The sequence below is a fragment of the Prionailurus viverrinus genome, chromosome B3 (assembly GCF_022837055.1).
Source record: "Prionailurus viverrinus isolate Anna chromosome B3, UM_Priviv_1.0, whole genome shotgun sequence".
NCBI classification, from domain to species: Eukaryota; Metazoa; Chordata; class Mammalia; order Carnivora; family Felidae; genus Prionailurus; species Prionailurus viverrinus.
The window spans coordinates 117,830,334-117,854,086 of NC_062566.1; the positions used below are offsets into that span (position 1 = coordinate 117,830,334).

The 23,753-nt window shown below is 40.4% G+C and overlaps 2 protein-coding genes and 1 pseudogene across 6 annotated transcripts in view; 2 read left to right on the plus strand and 1 right to left on the minus strand.

Annotated features, from left to right (window-relative positions):
• The window catches only part of TMED8 (transmembrane p24 trafficking protein family member 8), a 36,564-nt gene extending 24,076 nt beyond the window's left edge, over positions 1 to 12,488 (minus strand). For all 3 annotated transcript variants that reach the window (XR_007153061.1, XR_007153060.1, XM_047863294.1), the window contains exon 1: positions 12,300 to 12,488. Coding sequence is in view for 1 of the 3 variants with exons in the window: in XM_047863294.1 (XP_047719250.1) it covers positions 12,300 to 12,384 (85 nt within the window). In the remaining 2 variants the exon portion in view is untranslated. The remainder of the gene's footprint in view (positions 1 to 12,299) is intronic.
• On the plus strand, positions 2,236 to 2,656 carry LOC125168281 (60S ribosomal protein L37-like; annotated as a pseudogene).
• An 80-nt stretch (positions 12,489 to 12,568) lies between the features above and the next one.
• Positions 12,569 to 23,144, plus strand: SAMD15 (sterile alpha motif domain containing 15). Of its 3 annotated transcripts, none has more exons than XM_047863283.1 (3): positions 12,569 to 14,769; positions 15,746 to 15,844; positions 22,731 to 23,144. In XM_047863283.1, exons 1-3 carry the CDS (start codon positions 12,733 to 12,735, stop codon positions 22,965 to 22,967), a joined length of 2,373 nt encoding a protein of 790 aa, XP_047719239.1. In that variant the 5' UTR covers positions 12,569 to 12,732; the 3' UTR covers positions 22,968 to 23,144. The 3 variants fall into 3 exon arrangements, with proteins under 3 accessions (XP_047719239.1, XP_047719241.1, XP_047719240.1); XM_047863285.1 differs by lacking the exon at positions 22,731 to 23,144 and adding an exon at positions 22,066 to 22,146; XM_047863284.1 differs by lacking the exons at positions 15,746 to 15,844; positions 22,731 to 23,144 and adding an exon at positions 14,862 to 15,056.
• Positions 23,145 to 23,753: the final 609 nt, after the last annotated feature.

The following is a 23,753-nucleotide window of genomic DNA, read 5'->3' on the forward strand; positions in this document are numbered from 1 at the left end:
CAAAATAAATAAACTTAAAAAAAAAAAAAGAGGGGCACCTGAGTCAGTTAAGCAGCCAACTTCAGCTTGGAATGATCTCACGGCTCGTGGATTCGAGCCCTGCATTGGGTTCTGTGCTGACAGCTCAGAGCCTAGAGCCTACTTTGGATGCTGTCTGCCCCTCCCCTGTTCATGTTCTGTCTCTCTCAAAAATAAGCATCAAAAACATAAGAAAAAAAAAGAGAAAGACTTAACTATGTTGTTGTGGGTAAGTTTGTTCATTTTCATTGCTATATAATATTCCATGAATATACCATAATTCATTAATATACCATTGATGAAATTTGGGTTCTATGTTTTGGGCCATTATGACTAATGCTAATTTATCAATATACCATTGATAAAGTCTGGGTTCTTTCTAAGTTTTTAGCTATTATGAATAATGCTGCTATGAATATTCTTGTTCATGTCTCTTGGTACACATGTGAATACATTTATTTTGTAATAAACCAGAAATGGAATGGTTGAGTAATAGAAATCTGAATAAACTTCTATAGACAATGCCAAACTATTTTCCAAAGGGGTTGTACCAAATATGTACTCGTGCTAGTATTGAAGAATATTCCCATTATTCTGTAGCCTCTGCAATACTTGGTCATAGTAATAGTTTTTATTTGGGCCATTCTGATTGGTGTATGCTCATTTAGTTTGCATATCACTGATGACTTATCATGTTTCTCGGCCATTTGGAAATCCTCTTTTATAAAATGCCTGTTCAAGTCTCTTCCCTATTTTACTGTTGGGTTGGTTTTTTTTTTAACAAAATGATCCTTTATTGAAATATTTTCCTTTGTAGTTCTCAACTAGCTGAGCATTCCACTGTACCACACTGTTGATGTCATCTATAATGCCATGAGGGTGACGGCCATCAACATCACAGCTCACAGTCTGGTGGTCCCTAGGATCTCTTTAATGGTTCCAGACAGTTCTCTAACTAAAAGATGGGTGCCTCCTCTGTCCAGCAATGACGACAATCTCATCAAAACTGATATTTCCATTGTGCTTAATATTCTTCTGTTTCTTTTTATATCTTGGCAGTTCCTTGAGGGCTTCAATAATGAGGGCAGACACAGAAAGTACCACCTCAATCTGGGCCTATCCATCTTGGTCATTTTCATTGTAATGCTCAGACCCTTCCAATCACTGGTTGCTTTGGCTACGTCATTATCAACCTTTTTAGGAGAAAGATTTAGGAAGCCAATCTTGGGGCCAGGGAAGATGTAGCACCAACCTCCTCACTGGTGCACCTCAGGTACATGACTTTGATCTCATTGGGGTCAAATTTAGGTGGCATGGTGGAAGCAGCTGGAGTCAGATGACCTTGGATTAAGGACAGCTACAGAAAATTACACCTTGGCCACCTCCAAGCCAAAAGCTGAAAGCTGGATTGTCTTTTTATTTACTTATAAGAGTTCTAAATACAAACCTTTTGTTAATTACATGTGTTACAAATACCTGCTTCCACTCTGTGATACATCTTTTCACTCTTAATGGTATCCTTTGGTGAACCAAAGTTCTTCATTTTAATGTGTAGTCAAAATATATCACTCTTTTCCTTTATTAGCCCTTCATGTGTCCTGTTTGAGATGTCTTTCCCTATGCTGAGAACAATATATTCTTCTATATTATCTTTTAGGAGCATATTGTATTGCTTTTCACATGTTGGTGTGCAAAATCCAACTAGAGTTGATTTTTTGTGTGTGTGCTGTGTGAGGTAAGCATCAAGTTTCTTTTCTTTCCCTTCTTTCCTTTCTCTTAGGATATTCAATAGTCCCAGCAACATTTACCATTCTTTCCTCACTATTCTGCAGTACAATCTTGGTTGCAAATCAAAGATTTTGTTTCTAGGCTTTTATTCCATTCCTAGGACCTAGTAAACTATTTTGTAAAAGCTTTAAAATAAATCTTGATACCCTGATAGAGCAAATCTTTCCATCTTGTTCTTACTCAGAGTATTTTTATATATGCTATTTATGGCCTTTCATTCCTATATATACTTTTTAGAACTAGCTTGTCAAATTCCATGCAAAAAAACCCATCAAAACCCCACTGGGACTTTTACTGGGATTGTATTTTATTTATATACCAAGTTGGGGAGAACTGACATCTTTACAATATTGAGTCTTTCAATATAGGAATATGATACATCTTTCCATTTATTTATTATTTCATCTCTCTCAATAATTATGGGGTTTCAGCCACAGAAATGAGATGACAAAGGTGACATCATCATCTGGAAAGCATCACAATAAGACACACATGTTGTGGCGCCACTGTGGCTCTAAGGCCTACCACCTTTGGAAGTCAATCTGCGGCAAATGTGTCTATCCTGCCAAGTGGAAGAGAAAGTATAACTGGAGTGCCAAGACTAAAAGACAAAATAATACTGGGCCAGCTGAACGAGGCACCTAAAAACTATGCTGCAGGTTCAGGCCTGGATTCTGTAAAGGAACAACACCTAAACCCAAGAGGGCAGCTAATGTGGCATCCAGTTCATCTCAAGGATTTCAACATTTAGTCACACAATAGATGTTCTGGTTTCAAAAATAAAATAATAACAATGTACTATAATCTTCTGCACAAAGGCTTTGCACATATTTTGTGAGATTTATTTCCAGGTATTTGAACTTTCTTTAATCTATGGTAAATAGTACTTTTATATATTTTTAACTTCATTTGATAGGCATTTGATAGGCATACTTCATTTGAAGTGCATACTTTATTTGCACATATTACATTACATTACATTTATTGCACTTTGCACATATTACAATTTTTTAACTTTATTTTTGAGAGAGAGAGAAAGCATGAGTGGGAGAGGGGCAGAGAAGGAGGGAAAGAGAGAGAATCCCAAGTAGGTTCCACACTGTCAGTTCAGAGCCCAATGCGGGGTTTGAACCCAAAAACCGCGAGATCATGACCTGAGCGGAAGTCAGATACTTAACCGACTGGGCCACCCAGGCGCCCCAGTTACTGCATTTTTGACAAACTGAAGGCTCATGGCAACCCTGTGCCAAGCAAGTTTATCAGCACCATTTTCCAACAGTATTTGCTCACTTCACATCTGTGTCACATTTTGATAATTCTTGCAATATTTCAAACTTCTTCGTTACTATATTTGTTACAGTGATCCATGATCAGGGATTACACCTCTGCTGAAAGCTCAGATGACGGTTAGCATTTTTTAGCAATATTTTTTAAAATTTAAGTTATTACTTTTTTAAGACATGGCTGCGATTGCACATTTAATAGACTATAGTGTAAACATAACTTTTATATACACTGAGAAACAAAAAAAACTTCATTTCAGATGCTTTATTGCGATATTTGCTTTACTTCAGTGGTCTGGAACTGAACCTGCAATATCTCTGATGTATGTTTGTATATGTAAGTGCAAGGAAATTTTGCATACTGACTCTATACCCAGTAATCTAGCTAAACTTATTCTAATAATTTATGTGTAGATTCTTCTGGATTTTCCATGTACATAGCCATCATCTGCAAACAACAGATTTAACAGGGTTCCTTTCTAATCCTCATATATTTTTTTTTCTTGTCAAACTGTATTAGCTAGAATATCCAATAAAAGTGGTGAAAGTGGGTACCCTGTCTTATTCCCAATCTCAAGAGGAAAACTTTCAAATCTCACCATTAAGTTTGATGCTGCTTATAGGGTTTTTGTAGAGACATGCTTTATCCAATTAAGGAAGTTTTCTTTTAGTTTGCTAAGAGTTTTGAATCATAAGTGGAGGGTAAATTTCATCAAACACTTTTTTCTGCATTAAGCTGATCATTTTTATCCCCTAATATATTAAAATGATGATTTACACTTACTTTTAAAGAATGTTAAGATGACTTTGCATTCCTGAAAAAAACCCAGCTGGGTCATATATATTGCTGGATTTAGTCTGCTAATATTTTGCTCATGACTTTTTGCATCTATATTAATGAGTGAGATGAAATTGTGATTTTCCTTTCATCTGGGATCATTTTTATTCTGCCTGAAGAATTCAATTGTTCCTTAAGTGCGTCTGCAGGCTGACAAATCCTGTATCTGATTATCTGAAAATATCTTTCTTTTACCTTCATTCCTTTTTTTTTTTTTGATGAGTACTTTTTTTTGAGAGAGAGAGAGAGAGGGTGCAAGTGAGTGAGGGGCAGAGAGAGAGAGAGAGAGAGAGAGAGAGAGAGAGGGAGAGGGAGGGGCAGGGCTTACCCAAAGTGGGGCTCAAGCTCACCCAACATGGGGTACAAGTTCACCAAGCATGGGACTCAAACGCATGAACTGTAAGATCATGACCTGAGCCAAAGTCAGATGCTTATCCAACTAAGCCACTCAGGCACCCTACCTTCATTCTCAAAGACTATTTTCCTGGGGATGCCGGGGTGTCTCAGTCAGTTAAGCATCTGACTCTTCATTTCAGCTCAAGTCATGATTCCAGAGTTGTGGGATCGAGCCCCGAATCAGGGTCTGCACTGAGTGTGGAACCTGCTTAAGATTCTCTCTCTCTCTCTCTCTCTCTCTCTCCTTCTGCCCCCTTTCCCCCACTCACACGCTCTCTCTAAAATTTAAAAAAAAAAAAGACTATTTTCCTGAAAAAAAAAATCTATATTGGTATCTTCTTTCAATAATCTAGCTTCTACTGCCCTGTGCAGAAGTCAGCTGTCAGTCTAATTACTATTCTTTTGAAAGCAAACTGTAATTTTTCTCTGGCTACTTTTTTCTCTCTGCTTTGGTTTTATAGCAAGTTTAACTTAATGTATACCTACTGTAGATTTCATTGTACTTATCCTGCTTGGGATACACAGGACTTCTTAAATCTGTGCATTCTGTTAGCTTTGGAAAATTCAGAGCTATTATCTCATCAAACATTGCTTCTGTCCATTCTGGCTCTCCTCGCCTTCTGGGACTCCAATTATACAAACGTTAGACCTTCTCACCATATCTCCTATGTCTTTTGCCTCTTTCCTGAATTTTCCATGGTTGCATTTTTACATATTTCCTTCTGGATATTTTCTTCTTTTTTTATGACCAAGTTCACTATTCTCTCTTCAGGTGTAGTAACTTTTTGCTAAAGCTATCAATGGAGTTTTAAATTTTCATCTGTATGTTTCAATTATACAATTTCTATTTGGTTCTATTTTTATAAATTTCAGTTCTTTGCCAAATTTCTGAAACTTGTCTTTGATCTCAAACATAATAAATATAATTATGTTTCAGTCTGGTGCCCCTTGGGATCGATTTTTACTGTCTGTTGTTTCTTTTGATTTTTGTTCATGTTATCTCTTCTCAGGAATCTGGTCATTTATGATATGTGCCAGAAAACTGTTCTCACAAAATTGTTTGAAGAAATCATCTGAAGCCTAATCTGAATGAGCCTTCGGAGATGTGGCTTTGCTTCTTCCACATACCTGGAGGCATTAGCAGCCTGAGGGTACCTTAACCCAATTTCATGAACTTAGATTTTTCCGAAGGTGAGCTGTAATCCCTGCAACGGTGTACTTCTGATTTACCCCTACTTCCAGAACGTGGCCTTTCATAGTCCCAACCTAGAGAAAACGGGATTCACCAGGGTTCCCCCCACTTGGTTCTGAACGTTAATGCTTGTTGCTTTAGTCCAGACAAGCACATTCACAACGTTGACAAGCCTCCCCACTCAAGAATCCAGCACATGCCACCAGAGGAGAAAGGACCCCCAAAATGGACTCTCATCCTTGAACTTCTATCTTTATACTTCTGCCCTCACATTGATTACAGCCTGGTAATTCTTCATTATCTAGCTAGCTCCCCAGGATCTTCAAGCAAATATTTATATGTTGACAATTATTTTCTAATTGTCCCCAATGGGAGAACTGATCCGATTACCTAGTCTGCCATTACTCAAAACAGAAAGCAACATTGCCTCTTTACCTTTTTCAGTTTGAAAATACCTTACTGAATAAAATGGAAACCAAATAGAAATTTTAAAAGTCTGCCTTCTTTCTGTCACTGGCTAACAGTATCAGCTGATCTAAGCAGTGGTTCTATCCCCCTTTGATTTATCCTTGGGTGTAAATGAAATTACCACAAAAATAATGAAAGGCAGTAGTGGACAAAGTAACAAAAAATTAATCCCTAAGGAGACTTATAACCTGTATTTCATAAAAAATTCATCAGAGAGAAAAAGGCCCAGAAAGGGTCAATTCCTGATGAGCACAAAGGTAATAGAGATGTCTCTTACAGTATAAGAACAGTGAAAAAATCTCATGACCCATCTGCATGTATTTTTTCTGAATAGGTAATATAGCCACATTATTCAAAATTCAAAAAGCGTGAAAGTATATAGGGGAAATTTCCACTCATCTCAGTCCCCACCTCCCAAAGCAACCAATGTTATTAAGTTTTATACAGTCTCCCAGAGATACTATACACACATTAAGTGTGTGCATATATATTCTTTTTTATACAAATAATGAGGATATTAAACATACTTTGCTTTTTCCATTTATATCTCAGAGAGCTTTCCGTAACTATATATTAAAAGCTTTCTCATTTTCCTCTACAGCTGATTAATATTTCATTGGCTGGATATCCCATAATTTATTTAACCAGTTCCCTACTGATGGACATCGATGTCCTTTCTAACCTTTCGCCATTACAAACCATCCTATATATAATAACCTTATGTCTGTGTCATTAAACAGGCACAAGAAAAATCTAGAGGATAAATTCCTGGAAGGAATGGATCAATGAGGGCATATACTATAATTTTGATGGATATTGGCAAATTGCCCTCCACAGCATTTGTGTCAATTTACACTCCTAACAGCAACGCACAAAAGTATTTGTTCCTGCACAACAGTGAGACACCAAGTTGCCCAGAGTTTTATGATTTCCATGTCCCTTATCATAAATTAGGTTGAGCATTTTTCATATGCTAAGAGCCACTTCTCAGAGCATTTTAATAGCTCAATGTATGCAGGAGAAAAAAGTGAAAAGAGATAGTGCTCTTGATTTTTAAGGTTAAAGATACATGCTAAATTATAGAAGAGCTACTGGTAAAACAACGTGTAACTAGATTCAGAGAGCTAGGAAGTAAGAAAAGGAGAAAGAAATACTTAAGTTTATTTCCAGAAGTATCAAGTGTGGAAGATGCAGTCCTGCTATAGAGAGAGAAAACAATTACAAACACAGCTTTTCAAGTTTCCTAAATTTATTTAATGAAATTTAGACCACTATAAAGAAGAAAAAGCCATGTTTTCCTATAGGATAGCTTTTAATATGCCAGCCAAATATAGACAAATTCTACAAGCATTCCTCGAAGAGACCAGAGAAACCAGGACAGCTTTTGCAAATTTAGATGGTATATGGGAATATGGGGGGGGGGGGGGGGGGGAGAGTGTTAATGGGTATATATTTATTTCAACACACATTAGGAAAAGTTGATACATCAAAATAGTAACAGCACAGATACCATTTAGAATGAAACAAAAATTTTAATGTCATTTAAAGAAAAAATAATAACCAAATAATTTTGGAATGTATTCTCTAACATGGCAAAAACCATGACTGTGATACCTGCACAGCCGAAGTCTTGGAAATAATGGGCAGAGAAAGGAAAATGGAAGCTCAGGAATAATTAAATTTATAATTGATAGCCCCTAAAGCAAGGTAAAGAGGGAAAAAAACTTTCCTATGATTTCTTTTATATTTGACAATATTTAAAATACTAATTTTCTTCCTGTTACCAGAATATGGTTTCAAACATTCTGATCATGTTTCAGATTTAAATTTATGGTGTACTTTGTACTTTCTCTACAAAGAGAACCAAAAAAGTGTTTTTTTCCTAAAGCATTTGAATATCAGGTCAGAGTTCTTTAGAACAGGTCTCATAGGACTTCCCCTTCACTAAACAGGCTGCAAAGGCATAATTAGCCTGGCCTTTTAGATTCAAGGGCAGAGGAACCAAAAGCAGGTTATGTGGTTAAAGACTCAAGAGGCTTAAATAAAAAGAAACCGGCTGAATTTACATTCCAACCAAATCCAGAGACCATGTGGTCCAATTTTTTGTCAGTCCTTATGAGCGAAATAAGCTCTTAAGTGGTCATTCATATTACAAACTTTGGGTTATGGAATGAATTACGACAGGACTAATTGGCTATCTCAACACAAAAACACAACTACTATCAGAAAAAAAAATTACCACAGGCAGACAAATTTATTCCATTTTGATATAAAACTGCAATAGAAAACCAAAACACTATAAGGGCTCTTTGGCATAAATTTCCACTCTTTTGCTCTATGCAATATGGTAGCCACCAATTTTTCAATTCCAATGTAAACTGAAATAGCCACAGTAGGCAACATTTCCATCCCTGCAGAAAAACTGCACTGCTCAAAGACCTACATAAGAATCATGAACAAGTTCACATGACCTGTTTATAGTCCTTAGCATCTCAGTACCTCGATAGCTCTCAGGGTCATATACACCAAACCAAGTACTGCTGCTAACTTCAAGGTCATAACAGATTTGCCCTTTATTTTCCACAAAACTCAATAAATTAAAAAAAAAAAAAGTCTGTTCTTAAGTGATGCAATATGTATACCTCAGAGAGTTACACTATATAAAGAGCAGTAGCCCTCTCCTCTTGGGGACTAAAGGACCCAGGTGCCCCAAATAAAAGATTATTAAAAACAATTACAGTTCACAAAACAATAAGAACGCTGCGGCCACTGCAGAGCTGAGTTCAGAAAAAATAAACAGTTTTCTTACTTCATCACTAAAACTTGAGCTAACATGAAGACACTCAAAAGGTACTTTCTGCAGAGAATATTATTAAAAAACAAGTTATAGTTACGATGGATAATTGTAGATTCCTGCTTTCAAGGAATAAGATACACCAAAAAATCAAAACCTTTAATTCAGTAACAACTGAATGTCCAAACTCATTTCTTAATTGCTGTTTTCCCTCTAAGAGAGGATGGCAGAAATCTTTCAATTTCATCCTTTCTTAGGCCTCCACTGCTTACTTACTGGATCATTTTCCAGAGGAAGGTGGCATAAGGATCCAATCAAACTCTTAATTTGAAGCAGTTTTTTAACTTCATTCCCCAGGTTATACAACACTGAGCCAAGCCAGATACGTGATTTCCACACTGCTTTGGAAACCCAGCTGCATGCTAACTCAAGGTTTCTCAAAGGAGCAGTGCTGACATTTGGGGCCAGATAATTCTTCATTGTGGGGGCTGTCCCGTGCATTGCAGGGTGTTTAGCAGCACCCCTGGCCTCTACCCACTAGGTATCAGTCATAGCCCTCCTACTCCTCCCCAACCCTAGTATCAACAACCAAAACATCCCCTGAGCATCCCCAGGCAAAATCAGTCCTGTTTGAGAACCACTGCTTGTCTTTCTTTCTTTTTATGTTTATTTATTTTTGAGAAAGAGAGAGAGAGAGAGGGAGAGCGAGCGAACACGAGTAGGGGAGGGGCAGAGAGAGAGAGAGAAGGAGACACAGAATCTGAAGCCGACTCCAAGCTCTGAGCTGTCAGCAGAGAGCGCGATGCAGGGCTCGAACTCACAGACTGCGAGGTCATGACTTGAGCCGAAGTCAGGCGCTTAACAGAATGAGCTACCTAGGCACCCGGAGAACCACTGCTTTAACCCAAGGAACGTTCTTGAATATCTCAACCCTAATTCTTCATATGCATTTGGTGCTCCACCAAATCTCTGTGTTGAGACTCTGTCTCACAATCCAGCAAATATTTGTAGAACCTCTAGGACACATCAAGGGCTACAGGAGATAAAGAGACAAGACAGATTCTTCCCTTCCCTCAAGCAGATTTCTTGGGGTAAGTGCATAAAGAACTGTAGTATCACATTCAATTATATGTTTTGAATTGCTGATGTTTTTTCCAGTGGTACTCTTGTCTTACCAAACTAAAAACACCTTGAGGGCAAAGACCATAATCTGCTCTGGAACACCAATACTGGCTCAACAGCCAATAAAAACAAATGATTGTAAACTTCATCACAACAAGGTGACAATTTCCTATAGGCAGTAAAATCTTCACAGTTAACCTGGACAGTAAATTAACCTCTCTCAGCTATAGTTTGTTCCCCTATAAAATGGGGAGGGGGCGCCTGGGTGGCTCAGGCAGTTGAGTGTCTGATGCTTGATTTAGGCTCAGATTGTGGGATTGAGTCCCATGTCAGGCTCAGTGCTGAGCATGGAGGCTGCTTAAGATTCTCTCTCTCTCCCTCTGCCCCTCTCCCTTGAGCGCGTGCTCTCTCTCTCTCAAATAAATTAATTAAATAAATCAAATGGGGAGAAAATGACTCTTCACAGGATTAAATCAGATAATACAAGTAAATCTTTTTCCACTTTCTGGCACAGAGTAAGCATTCAATTAATGTAAGTTACCATTACTATTATTTTAAGAGCAACAAATCCTACCTCAAGGGAAAGAACTTGCTCTGGGCCACAGTAACAAACCCCTACATGACAGAAGAAGAAACCAACACTCACCATGTTAAGGACAAGAGGAAGAAACTAACCAGAAGTATTTTATCAATGTCCTGGGAACAAAAAGAGAATTCAGGAACCAATTAAAAGGGGTGAGGGGGAGAGGAGACTCACTCAGAGGCAAAACCACCATCCTCCAATATAGTCCTGGACTATTCTTAAGACTTTTCTATTTAAAATGTTTGGGTTTGTTTGCCGTAAGCACACAAGGAGCTAAAGGGGAAGTTGAAAAGAAAAGAAAAAATCCTCAACTTATAACTATTGACATATGCAAGGGACAGATGTTTATGAGACTTTTGAGTGTTCATTTGCTGAGTCTCTTAGAAACTATGCTTAAAATTTTTATTGCTATAATGTTAAATACATGCCATCAATTTTGAATATACTACAAAGCTTAAAAGTTCACATGAAGGAAGAAAAGACAAAAATTGTTAGATATTTTAAAGAGAACATAAAGTCATGGGGAAAAGCTGGGTGACTCAAAGGTATGTATGTGTGTGTGTGTGTGTGTGTGTGTGTGTGTGTGTGTTCCACTGAAGTAGCATTAGAAGATGGGAGAGATTTGGGATAGAAGTAAAAGACGAGAAAAACCATCGTGCTGGAAGACACACATCCAGGAACACCTCCCACAGCACCTTATTCTCGTAATAACGAATACCACCAGTATGGTTATGTACCAGGAGCTAGGCACCAGTGCCTCGCTCTCACTGGCTCATGTAATTTCCCCAGCAGTCTTATTAGACAGGTACCAGCAGCACCCACATTTGACAGATGACGAAACGGAGATAGGGAGAAGTGACTTGCCCAAGGTCAAATCAGTAAACTGAAGATTCAGACTCCGACCCAGGCGCCACCTCTACCGCTACAATTTATGGTGCCTATTTTAATTTCAGACTTGGAAAATTAATTTATACTTGCCACTTAGCGAGACCAGTTGTCTCCCCCTACCCTTTGAACCTCCTGGTGTGGTAAGCATAAGGAGGCCCGAAAGGTGAAGTGTGCCAGATGCACCCTTCGCCCCTGGGATGGCGAACCCTTGCCGAGGAACTGGCGTGGGTAGAAACGGGGACGGTCTCCCGAACCAGAAGAGGAGGGTGCCGGCGAATGAGGGAGGTCGCCAAAGTCCCTAAGTCAGCCCCTACGTCCTGCCTTGGCTCTGGCCATGACGTTCACTCAGAAGACCCGGAGCCTACCGGCTCCCTCCCGGCTCTCGTCTCCCGCACTTTGAGCGACGGAGAGGGGCGGCGAGGCGCGGGGGCCCGCGTGCAGAGGCCAGGACCAAGCGGGGCTCAGGCCAGCGGAAGGCGAGGCTCCCCAGGCGGACGCGGGCAGAGAGCGCGCGGACAGGTGGGGAGCGGGGTGCGGAGCCACAAGCAGGGGGCAGCGAGGCCAGAGGGGCTGGGGTCCGCGGCCGAGGAGGAACCGGCGGGCGAGCTCAAGAGGCGCCGCGGGCAGAGCAGCCCCGTCACCGCCAGCTGGGCCGATGGGAGGACGGAAGCGGGGCAGGAACCACGCCATTTCGAAAGAGGAGTAGCGAACAAGCTCGAGCGCAGCCCCAGGCTGGGCGGCGGGGATGGGGGCAGGGGCGCGGCCAGGGGCAGCGAAGGCGGGGGCTCTGCGCGGCAAGGGGCTGCCCGGGCGGGTCCGCTCCGCCGCGGGGCGCGGGACAGAGCGGGGCAGGGCGCGGCCCGAGGGTCGCACGACGCGCCGGGCCCCGAGGCCGGACGGACCCACCCGCCGGCCCCCGGCTTGCGTACCTGAGGCGGCCGCCTGGCTCCCCTCCACTCCCGGGCTCTCCCCGGCGCGGCCCGCCGGCCCCCCGGCTGCCTGCCGCTCCGACATCTGCAGCCAGCGCCGCGAGCGCCTCCGCCGCCACCAGCGAGTGGCTCCGGAAACAGCCGAAGGCCGAGCGAGCACGGCGGCGGCGCTCCGGGAGGAGCCGAGTGGGGCCCGCGGGCCGGAAGGGGCCGAGTGCCGGCCCCGAGGGGCCGCAGGGGCTTTGGGCAGCGGAGGCTGGCGACGCGGACGCGGGGAGGGTGACTGCGTGCTTTTGAACGCAGGTTTTTAGTCAGGGCTAGACAGAACAAGCAAAACCTTGGGAAGATTCAGGAAGACCCGACCGGAAATCATGGTATCCATAGAGACGCTATCGGAAGTTGGGGTTGCTAGGAGGCCTGAGCGCGTTGGCCAATGCGCGTCATGGCTGAAGTCCCAGAATATTACGATTCAGGCTCGGATGAAGGAGACCTGGAGTATGAGGACCTCAAACTGCCTAGGTCACTTAAAATGGCTCAAGATGGCGAAGTTGACACCACGGCAGAAGTAGGCCTGGAGCTACAGATTGACCAGGAGCCACAACCAGAGGCGGAGGAAGAGGACCTCAAATTGGGGGCGCCAGAGAATGTATACCTACACCTAAAACCGACCAGCATGTCTGAGGAAGAGATTCCCAGGGAGTCAGAGATAGACCTTTCTAGCAAGACTGATCCAGGGATGTCCCGGGAGGCACAGTCAGAAACACTCAGAGAGATGGAAGAGCTCTTCCAGGATTTGGATGTCCTTATGCATGATAAGGAAGAACCAGGCTTAGAGTCACCAGAGGAGGCCAAACTAGATCTTAGAGAGGATGTACTCATAGAGTTGGCTGAGGAAACAGATCTGGAGCTACCAAAGGAGACCAAAGGGGCCTCAATTAGTGAGACTAATTTAGAGTTACCAGAAGAGACCAAATTGGAAGTTCTGGAGAGTTCACTTAAAGCACAATATGAAGACACAGGTCTAGAAACTTCAGAGCAGACCAAACCTGAATTTCCGAGTGAGAAACCAAGAAAATCAATTGAAGAGGCAGATCTACAACCGCCAGAAGTGACCACACCAGAGATTCCAAAGGAAGCACAGAGAGAGTCACCTAGGGAGGAAAGGACCGAACCATCTGAGCAGGCGAAACCAGAGTTGCCAGGAGGGAAACCAAGAGAAACTGAAGAGTCAGGTCTGGAGCCAGCAGAAGAGACTAAAACCGAGGCTCCACAGGAAATACAAAGAAAAGCAACTGAGGAGAAAGAGACAGACCCACCTCAACAGACTAAAGCAGAGTTTCCAAAGGAGAAACCAAGAAATTCTACTGAGGAGGCAGGTCCACAGTCCCCAGAAGAGACTAAATCAGAGATTCCAGAGGAGGACGGAAGAAAATCAACTGAGGAGAAACAGACAGAGCCACCTCAGCAAACTAAATCAAAGTTTCTAGACCAGAAACCAACTAAGTCTAGTGAAGAGACACAAAGGAAATCAACTGAGGAGAAAGTTCTAGAGCCACTAGAAGTGACCAAATCAGAATTTCCTGAGGAAAAATCAAGAAAATCAATCAAGGAAACAGGTCTAGAGCCATCAGGAAAGACAAAACCAGAAGTTCAAGAAGAGATACTGAGAGAATCAACTGTGAAGAAAGTTTTAGAACCACTAGAGGAGGACACTAAATCATCAGGTCAAAATGATAAGCAGAGAAAATCTGCTGAGGAGATAGGACTAGCACCACCACAGAAGATCAAATCAGAGGAGACAGTAAGAGAGTCAACAGAGAAGAAAGGTCTAGAGCCACCAGAACAGACTAAACCAAAGTTTCCAAAGGAAGAACCAAGAAAATCAACTGAGGAAACAGGTCAAGTGCTGCCACAGAAGACCAAACCAGAGGTTCAAGAGAAGACACAAACAGAGGAAGCTACAGAGAAAGATCTAGAGTTACCTGATAAAGCCAAACTACCACTAAGAAAAGAGACACATGTAGAATTTTCCAAGGAAGATTGGCCAGAACTAGTTAAATTTAAGCAGTCTGTAGACAAGGATCAGCTAGAGTACTCTGACTATCAAACAAGAACGTGGTCGGTAAAAGAAACCAAGAAAGCTAAAAGAGATTCTATGTTTGGGTCTCCCACAATAAGTGAAATAGACTCAATAAGTACAAGTTATGAGTTCTCCAAAGAACATAATGGACTGTTTGAGATTACTGATACCAGTAGTGACTTCTACGCATATGTCTCAGATTATCAGAGGGATTTGGGGGAGCCTTTTGGTGAAATAGTTGAAGATTTGTCCCCAGAGTTGAAGGAACTGGCACACAAAGATGAAGAAACCCCGCCAAAAGAAAGTATAGAGCTACAATTTGAGTATCTTAAATGGAGCCCAGAGAAAGTTGCAGAGTGGATTAGCAAGCTAGGCTTTCCTCAGTACAAGGTATACAAAAGTAATGTTTTTAAAGATCACATTCTTTCATCTTTCTCTTATTCCTCTTACCCTTACCTGAGCTCTTGCTTCTTCTTCCCTAGAAGGAGCATAGAAAAGTCCTGGACTGTGGTAGAGGTAACTTGGATTTTAATTTTGGCCTTTCTACTGATGTATTTTGTATTTTGATAGAGGAAGGGAGGGTCACATTTGTTTCCCTATTTATCACAGTAAGTATACTTCTTTGTAATTCTTGAATAAAGACTAAAAAAATTATATAGGCCTCTTTTCACAGATAAGTATCTTTCTTTTTGACAGATTTTGTCCAAGGTAGACTTTTGGTACTTTGTCAAGTTTAGTGTCAGCTCCCTTAACTTGTACTACTAATCTTAAGTGTCTGCCCCAAAAATGTCATCTGTATCATGAGCATCTAACAGTATTAATGTAAATAGTTCATCAAGAGTAGTTCTATTAAAAAGATAGAGTTAATACCAACTATACTTCAATAAAAAATAAAAATAAAATTTTAAAAAAGGAAGCTGGGAAAAAAAGATAAGAGAAAATCTTATTTTGTTGATGCCAGCTATGTTCTTAGGCTGCCACAAAACAACATAAGATCTGTAATCTTTTGCACCCCAGTACTGAGAAATGTAATTGAGGAATGAAAGAAGCATTGGTTGTATCATGCCAAAAAAAAAAAAAAAAAAAAAAAAAAAATATATATATATATATATATATATATATATATATATATGGGCAATGTGAAGTTTAATCAAGAGCTCAGGTGGAAAAAAATGTGGGATTATTAGGATTATTATTAAATTTCAATTTGCTTTAAAATTTAATTAAAATTTTTTCTCTGTATTGAACCAGAAACAAACATGATTTGTCTCTCCCTTCCTTCTCTTCCCCCAATTCTTTCTTCTCCTTCCCAACTTCCTGCTATTTGCCATAAATCATTTGAGTGATGTTCTTGTTATACTAACAGGAGTGTTTTACCACAAACTTCATCAGTGGACGAAAACTCATTCATGTAAACTGCTCAAACCTCCCTCAGATGGGGATAACAGATTTTGAGGACATGAAGGTGAGTTGTGTTTAATGTTTCCCTATAGAGCACTGTGTTGTAGAAAAAGGCCACTTATTACAAGTTGGTATTTCCAGTCATACCCTCACATAGCTACCAAGTACCACCAGATAAATATCTTACTCTTTTTATGTTCAAAGATGATACAACTATGTGTATGAGCTCTAATTTCAACTTACATTAATAGTGTACTGGATTTTCTAAATAAAAATAAGGAACAGAATTAGCAAATTAGTAACTTGTAATACAAATTCCTGAAATGTTTAAATACCAAGAATTTCAGCTTCTTATGAGAAAACATTTTTCAGAGTCTGCCAATTCATTTTGCTTCTTTGACATTTTGATTCCAAAAATACAGTATCAACAATGCAATAAGAAAAATTCTAATTATCCTTTTCTGGTCTTGCAGGAGTAGGGACACCTGGCTGGCCCAGTCAGTAGAGCACGCAATTCTTTATCTCTCAGTTGTGAGTTCAAGACCCATATTGGGTATAAAGCTCAGTTAAAGAAAAATTGGGGTGCCTGGGTGGCTCAGTCAGTTAAGGGTCTGACTCTTGATTTCAGCTCAGGTTATGATATCATGGTTCGTCAGATCAAGCTCCTTGTTGGGCTCTGCACTGACAGCTTGGGATTCTCTCTCTCCCCCTTTCTCTCTGCCCCTCCTCTGCTCATGCTCGTTCTCTCTCAAAATAAATAAGTAAAACATTTTTTAAAAAATTGAAATCCTCAAATGATGAATCCAGTGGTCTATCCTTATACCTCAAGAACTTTGAATAAGCAAACTTCAAAATATTTATCAAAGTCACCAAAGTGTGACCCCCTCCTTGAGGTCACTAGAGTAATAAAAATTAAGACATTTAAAGGTATCTTAGATAAGCTTTGCTTGACACATAGGTACACTTAAAAAAGCTAATTATACACTAAGACACAGTAACTTTTTAGAGATCACACATGAACTTAATGTTGGTTCTCAACCCTTTTGGGAGCTCTCTTGTGTCGTCTGAAATTGGCCCCTGTACTCAGAGGGCAGGGAGAGACTGAAGAAACATGTAGGCCACTCCAGGTTGGTAGGTGGCAGTTTTAATAATAACAAAGAGAATTTACATATGAGGTTTCTCCTGGGTGGCAACAAGATGAATGATTTCCATGCCTGTCCTCTAAATCTCAAAAGTTTATAAAGAAGCCCTAACAGGGGTCAGTCATGTATACTGTGCAAGTGTTTTCAACACCACATCACCTTTCCAAGGCCATGTCCTTAGAGCAGCCTCAGGAAGCGGGAAAGGCAAGTGGAGCCCACATTCCAAGGACAGGGAAGGGGGTAAGGAGCCTCTGGGTGCCCAGGTCCAGCTCATAGGTCAATCAGCAGTCACATCTTTTTTTATCACATTCCCCCACACTTAAGCATGCTATAGATACCTTTTTTACTGATAAATAAGCACTTTTAGTTCTACCATTGTAATTACAGCACCTAGTACATCCAAAATTCATCCCATAACAAAACTTACATAGTGTAATGCTCTTTTCCATGATAACTCTCCTGTATCATCATTCATGGACTTGGGCAGAATAGCAGGACTGGGAAAAGAGCTGGTGGCTTGAGAGTGCAAAATTCTAGGCATGCTGATAAGAAACTGAACCCCATTTGAATGGTGCATCCGATTTACAAGCCTTGCAGTTAATATATGGCCAGTTTCTATTCTCTTCAACTTCCTTAATGCAATTATTCATGCCTCACCTGTAGAAAGAACTCACCATTCCCTTTGCTCTTTCTCCAACGTACTGAGAAGATGACAAAAGAGCTAGTGGGTGGGTGAGACTGATGGGGAGTACAGAAGGGACGAAGCACTAATTCTTCTTTGAACCTGGCCAAAGGATCTCTTAAACCCACCATGCTATCATTCCCATTTGTAGTGATGCATTAGCTTGGTAAAAAGGGGAAAGGAAGTCAATCGTATTTATTCTAGGGACAAGCTAAACAAGATAGCATTACACCTGCTTCAGCTTTGTCTCTTAGAGAATCTCAAAGCAAAAAAATTTTTGAGAGCACGCGTGCACACACAGGGGAAAGGGACACTGGGAAAGGGAGAGAGAGAATCTCAAGTAAGCTCCACACCCAGCTCAGAGCTTGATGAAGGACTCAATCTCACAACTGCAAGATCATGACCTGAGCCTAAATCAAGAGTTAGACACTCAAATGACTGACCCGCCCAGGTGCCCCAATTCTCAAAATATTTTTAACTGTTCACTCCATCAAGTGAACAAAAGAACTCTTGGGAAATATTTGGGGAAGAACATAGGTGAATTGCTTATTCCTTTTGTATGCATGATTTTACATTATAGAATATAACCTCATAAGCTTTATATCCCAGCAATTTTACTACACTTGCCTTGTTTCAAACTATTTGAAAAGCACAGATTAATAATATGTGAGGAAATTCTCACAAGACAAAATATTTTTCTTTAACTTTCAATTTTCAGATAATTTTAGTTTTATAGAAGAGTTGTGAAGATGGTACAAAGTTCCTATGTACTCTTAACGCAGCATTCCCTAATGTTAACATCTTATGTAACCATGGGGGCATTTATCAAAACAAAGAAATTACCACTGGTACAGTATTCCTAAGTAAATTATAGACTTTATTCAGATTTCTTATATTTCTCCACTGATGTCCTTCTTTTATTCCAGTATCCAACTGGGGATACCACTTTGCCTTTAGTTGTCATTGTTTCTTTGGTCTCCTCCAATATGTGACAGTTTCTTTTTTGTTGTTGTTCATAAAGTTTTTTATTTAATTATTTTGAGAGCAAGAGAAGCGCAAGTCGGTCAGGGGCAGAGAGAGAGGGAGAGAGAGAGAATCCCATGCCAGTGTGGAGCCTGATGCAGGGCTCGAACCCATGAATCATGAGATCATGACCTGAGCCAAAGTTGGATGCTTAACTGACTGAGCCACCCAGGCACTGCTATGTGACAGTTTCTTGATCTTTGTCTTCACGACCTTGACACTTTGAAAAGTAGTGGCCAGGTATTTTGAAGACTTCCCTCAATTATGGTTTGTCTAATGTTTCCCATGAAACAAGAGATCACAGAGGTGATGAGCCCTTTTCATCTCATCAGGGAGTACATGATATCAATGGGCTATATTACTGGAGATGTGAACCTTATCACCTGATTAAGGTGGCATCTGCCAGTTTTCTTCATTATAAAGTTACTGTGTTTCCCTTTTCATATTCTATTCACTAGGAGTGAGTGAGTAGGTCTGGCCTACAGTCAGAGACACGGAAATTAAGATCCACCTCCTGGAGGGAGGAGTACCAGAGCTTATGGACATATAGTAAAACGACCACAGTAATAAATATGCTGGAGAAGACACTTTGAGGCTACGCAAATTGGTTTCTCCTTAAAGTCTGGCCCACTAATTTTAGCATCCATGATGGATGCTAAACTCTTGCCTGCAACAGTTAGTACTGTGTTGTTCTGATGATGGTTTTCTATTTCCCTCATTTCTTCCATGTTTAACTGGAATGCTTTGTAAGCGATTCTATGTTTAATTGTCCCTTCTCTCCCATTTGGGAGTTCTTTCAGTTTGGCCCATGTGTCCTTTGGACAATGCTCCCCTTATTTTTTTCTAGTACTTTCTGGCACTACACATCACTTCAGACTCATTGTTTACTTTCCTTGCTGCAGCTCTGGAAGCAGCCATGTCTCCCAGGAGCCCTGGTTGCTTTTATCAGGGAATGGAATTTAGAAACCACAATGTAGCACCAGTTGTGCTTGTTGCTATGGGAGTATCATTACTTCTAGGCACTCTGAGCAGAAAGATGTAGGAAACATACGTAGATATGCAAATCTCATGTAGATACAAATTTCTATTTATTTCTGTAAGCATGAGTTCATCCTGTTATCTCTGACTCTAGTCCAGCACCACTGGGTTCATTCTAGCCTTCCCATCCTTCCGATTCCCTACCCTACTTTGCTTCTTTATAACTTCTTTCTCTGATAGGAGAAACCTGATTCTCTTTATCTATAAATATGTATATGAGAAACAAATTACCAACAGAGTACAGTGTTTGTCTACAGTTGTTCTTGTCTTTAGCCTTACACCACCTAGACAAAGCACCGTTTTTCAAAGTTATTTAGGTCAGCTAAATAACTTTCTTCCCTACCTCCTTCAGTGAGATTATGTCTTACTTTGTAATATAATTATATTCATTTGTCCACAGCCTATATTCTATATGGGTTCCTGAGACGTCCTGGCTTTTTAAAAATTGGGCGCCTGGGTGGCTCAGTCGGTTGAGCGTCCGACTTCGGCTCAGGTCACTATCTCACGGTCCGTGAGTTCGAGCCCCGCGTCGGGCTCTGGGCTGATGGCTCAGAGCCTGGAGCCTACTTCCGATTCTGTGTCTTCCTCTCTCTCTGCCCCTCCCCCATTCATGCTCTGTCTCTCTCTGTCCCAAAAATAAAATAAACGTTAAAAAAAAAAATTTAAAAATTTGCATATAGTAAAGTCACTCCTTGCAGTCTGTAGTTCTGTGGGTTTTGACAAATGCACAGGATCATGTATCCACCACACAGAACCATAAAGAACAATTCTGTCCCCCTTGTGTCCCTTTGGTAGTCAGCCTATCCCCTCACCCCAATCCCTGGCAACCACTAATCTGTTTTTAGTCCCTGTAGTTTTGCCTTTTCCAGAATGTCATATAAATGGAATCAAATAATATATAGCCTTTGAGTCTGGCTTCTTTCCCTTAGCAAAATGCATTTAAGATTAATCCACATTGTTGGGGCACATGGAAGCCTCAGTCAGTTAAGTGTCTGACTCTTGATTTTGGCTCAGGTCATGATCTCATGGTTTGTGGGTTCAAGCCCCCCATCAGGCTCTGTGCTGACAGCATGAAGCCTGCTTGGGATTCTCTCTCCCACTCTGATCCTTACCTCCCCTGCACCACCCCCCCCCCCGCCCTCTCTCAAAATAAATAAATAACCTTAAAAAAAAGTTTAATCAACATTATTATATGAATCAACAAGCAGATTTTAAGGAGACTATACAATCTGTTTTAATAATGGTGGTATAGATAATTCATATTTGAACCATAATGATGACGTCTTTAGGGTTTTTTTTTAAATTTTGGGGGCGCCTGGGTGGCGCAGTCGGTTAAGCGTCCGACTTCAGCCAGGTCACGATCTCGCGGTCCGTGAGTTCGAGCCCCGCATCAGGCTCTGGGCTGACAGCTCAGAGCCCTGGAGCCTGCTTCCGATTCTGTGTCTCCCTCTCTCTATGCCCCTCCCCCGTTCATGCTCTGTCTGACTCTGTCCCAAAAATAAATAAACGTTGAAAAAAAAAATTAAAAAAAAAATTTTTGTAATGTTTATTTATTTTTGAAAGAGAGAGAGCGCAAGCTGGGGAGGGGCAGAGAGAGAGGGAGACACAGAATCCGAAGCAGGCTCCAGGCTCCAAGCTGTCAGCACAGAGCCAGATGCGGGGCTCGAACTCACGGATCACCAGATCATGACCTGAGCCGAAGTCTGACACTTAAATGACTGAGCCACCCAGGCACCCCGACATCTTTAGGTTTAATTATAGGTTCCAATTATGTAAATGTGCATAGTTACATACATAAGGTAACCACAAACAGTATGTATTATATTGTTAATGATGAAGCAAAACTATCCGTAGCTTACAAATAAAAGAATAGCAGCCTTTAAAAACCATAATCAACACAGAATACAATGATGATATAGTAATAATAGAATCCTCTTGAAAACTAGAACTGTTACAGATTCTGCATGAGACCATTTGCATTGAGCATGAGGCTCCATCCTAGAACGCAGAATTAAGAATCCTTAGGAAACTCTTATAATCTTCATAAATATCTGTATTCCTGTAATCCTTACTAATTTAAGTAAGTTACTAGTAAATTGCTCTAAGTCTTTGGCAAAAATAAGATCTGCTGCTTATCATTTATCAGAACTAATGAAAGAACTCACAGTTTTATATTAATTTATAGCCCATCAAAGGTCCCTCATGGTCCATTGATGAACTTCAGACATAGAATTAGATGAGAGATGGTTAGATTTTATTTCCTGATTCCACATCTAACCAGTAGCTTTGTAACACTTTTAATTTCTGCATTAGAATATTAAACAGTATTGGGCTCTCTCAGCCTGCAGTAGGCACATAGTTCTTTTGGTTAATAGTGAATAAATCTGTCTATGATTACAGGGTCCCTCCTGGGGGCACCATCTGTTAACCTCAGTGAATTTGTGAAAGAACCTGCTCTGGTCAGGGGCACTCAGGGTGAGGTGCTGACCTAACAAGGTGCTCGGTGTAGCAGCATCAATTACAAATGAGAATTCTTAAGAGCCACCTGTAGTAATTTGGATCTCTAATTCTAATAAAACAGCTGGAACTTTAATGTCTGCTTTTTAGTGTTTGAGATTTGTTTTTAGTCAAACAAATTAAGTAACTATTTGAGTTATTATTTTTTTCTTAATTGCAAATTAACTGAGCCCCTTATAGACAAGTTATTTATTAACCTTCCCAGAGACAGTCATGGCTCTTAATCTGAACATATTATCTGCTCATATGGCTGATCAGATTGCTCAGCCAAAAGAAAGAAATGAACCCATCCATGGCAAGCCATTGCCAAGAGCCTAGAAACACCTTTAAATGGAACTTATAAAAAGGTAATAAATCATTTGATGTTTCTTATAAGGACTTTATTTTGAGGCCAGGCTAGTAAGCATTTCCATGTGTTATTTCATTATTTTATTTTCCCTTAGAAATAACTTAAAAGGTTACCATTCAAAAGGCCTAGGAAAATAAATAAAGCTTCTTTAATTTATATTTTCAGTTAACCCCATTAAAAAACTGTTCTTGTATTTTAGGTAATTTCTCGGCATACACGGGAGCTACTGGGAATTGAAGAGCCATTATTCAGACGCACCATCACCCTTCCCTACAGGGACAATATAGGCTTATTTTTAGAGCAAAAAGGTCATACTGGGGTAAAATCTGATTCCTTGACCTTATCTGAATTTGTGCAAGCAGCAGGATTACAGGACTATGCTCCAAAAGTAACTGCCCCTGAAAAGAATGAAGCATTGTATTACACTGAACCGTAGGGAAGAGCCATTTCACTTACCTGAAAGATCAAACTAAACTACTTGGGGGAAGAAGTATGGTCTTTTGGGTTCTCTTTTTATCTTCTTCATTAAGGATCAGAGTTAGAACTCCTGGCTCCACCCCTAGTTCTGTCAGCACCTCGCAGCACCTTCCTTTTATTTGGGTTTCAATTTAGCTCCGTGTTTAAACAAAGATATCAATATTTCTCTTTCTGGGTAATTATAAGGATTCCTGATAAATTTCAGTAATGTATCTGGTATAGGAACATGTTAGGGAAATGGAATTAAAAGTAAAATCTCCTAACAACCTAATCTTCTCGACAAATGCAAAAAAAGAAACAGTTGTATTATTGAATCAGCATTAAATCAGTCAGTGATGTATATCACAGGCAAGCTGCTAAAGAAGACTGCAAAGTCGAGGAGATCTCACCCTTTTATATAGCCAGCCAGACAGAATCCATTACTTACATGTTAACTGTCTGTATCCAAAAGAAAAAGAAAACTTCTCATATCTTTATGACAAACATGAAGTTACTATTGGAGCCAGGCACTTAGGCCCAAGAGATAAGGTACCATCCTCCTTAATGCTCACATTTCAAAGAGATGGCCCCAAAGCCCCCCAAACAGACAGTCTTGGGATGTAAAACTGGTAGGTGACTTACTCAACTTTTTAGAGGATTTATGTACATGTCAAAAACAGAAAAATGATTTAAATTACATGTTTTGTAAAGGAAATGTTGTAAGGAAAGGGAGGAGGGGAGTTCTTTCATTTTTTGCATCAGAGAA

Coding starts and splice junctions, on each gene's coding strand:
- SAMD15 (XM_047863283.1), top strand. CDS start 12,733: ATGCGCGTCATGGCTGAAGTCCCAGAATATTACGATTCAGGCTCGGAT. Junction 14,770..15,745: donor TAGGCTTTCCTCAGTACAAG/GTATACAAAAGT, acceptor TTATACTAACAG/GAGTGTTTTACCACAAACTT. Junction 15,845..22,730: donor CAGATTTTGAGGACATGAAG/GTGAGTTGTGTT, acceptor CTTGTATTTTAG/GTAATTTCTCGGCATACACG.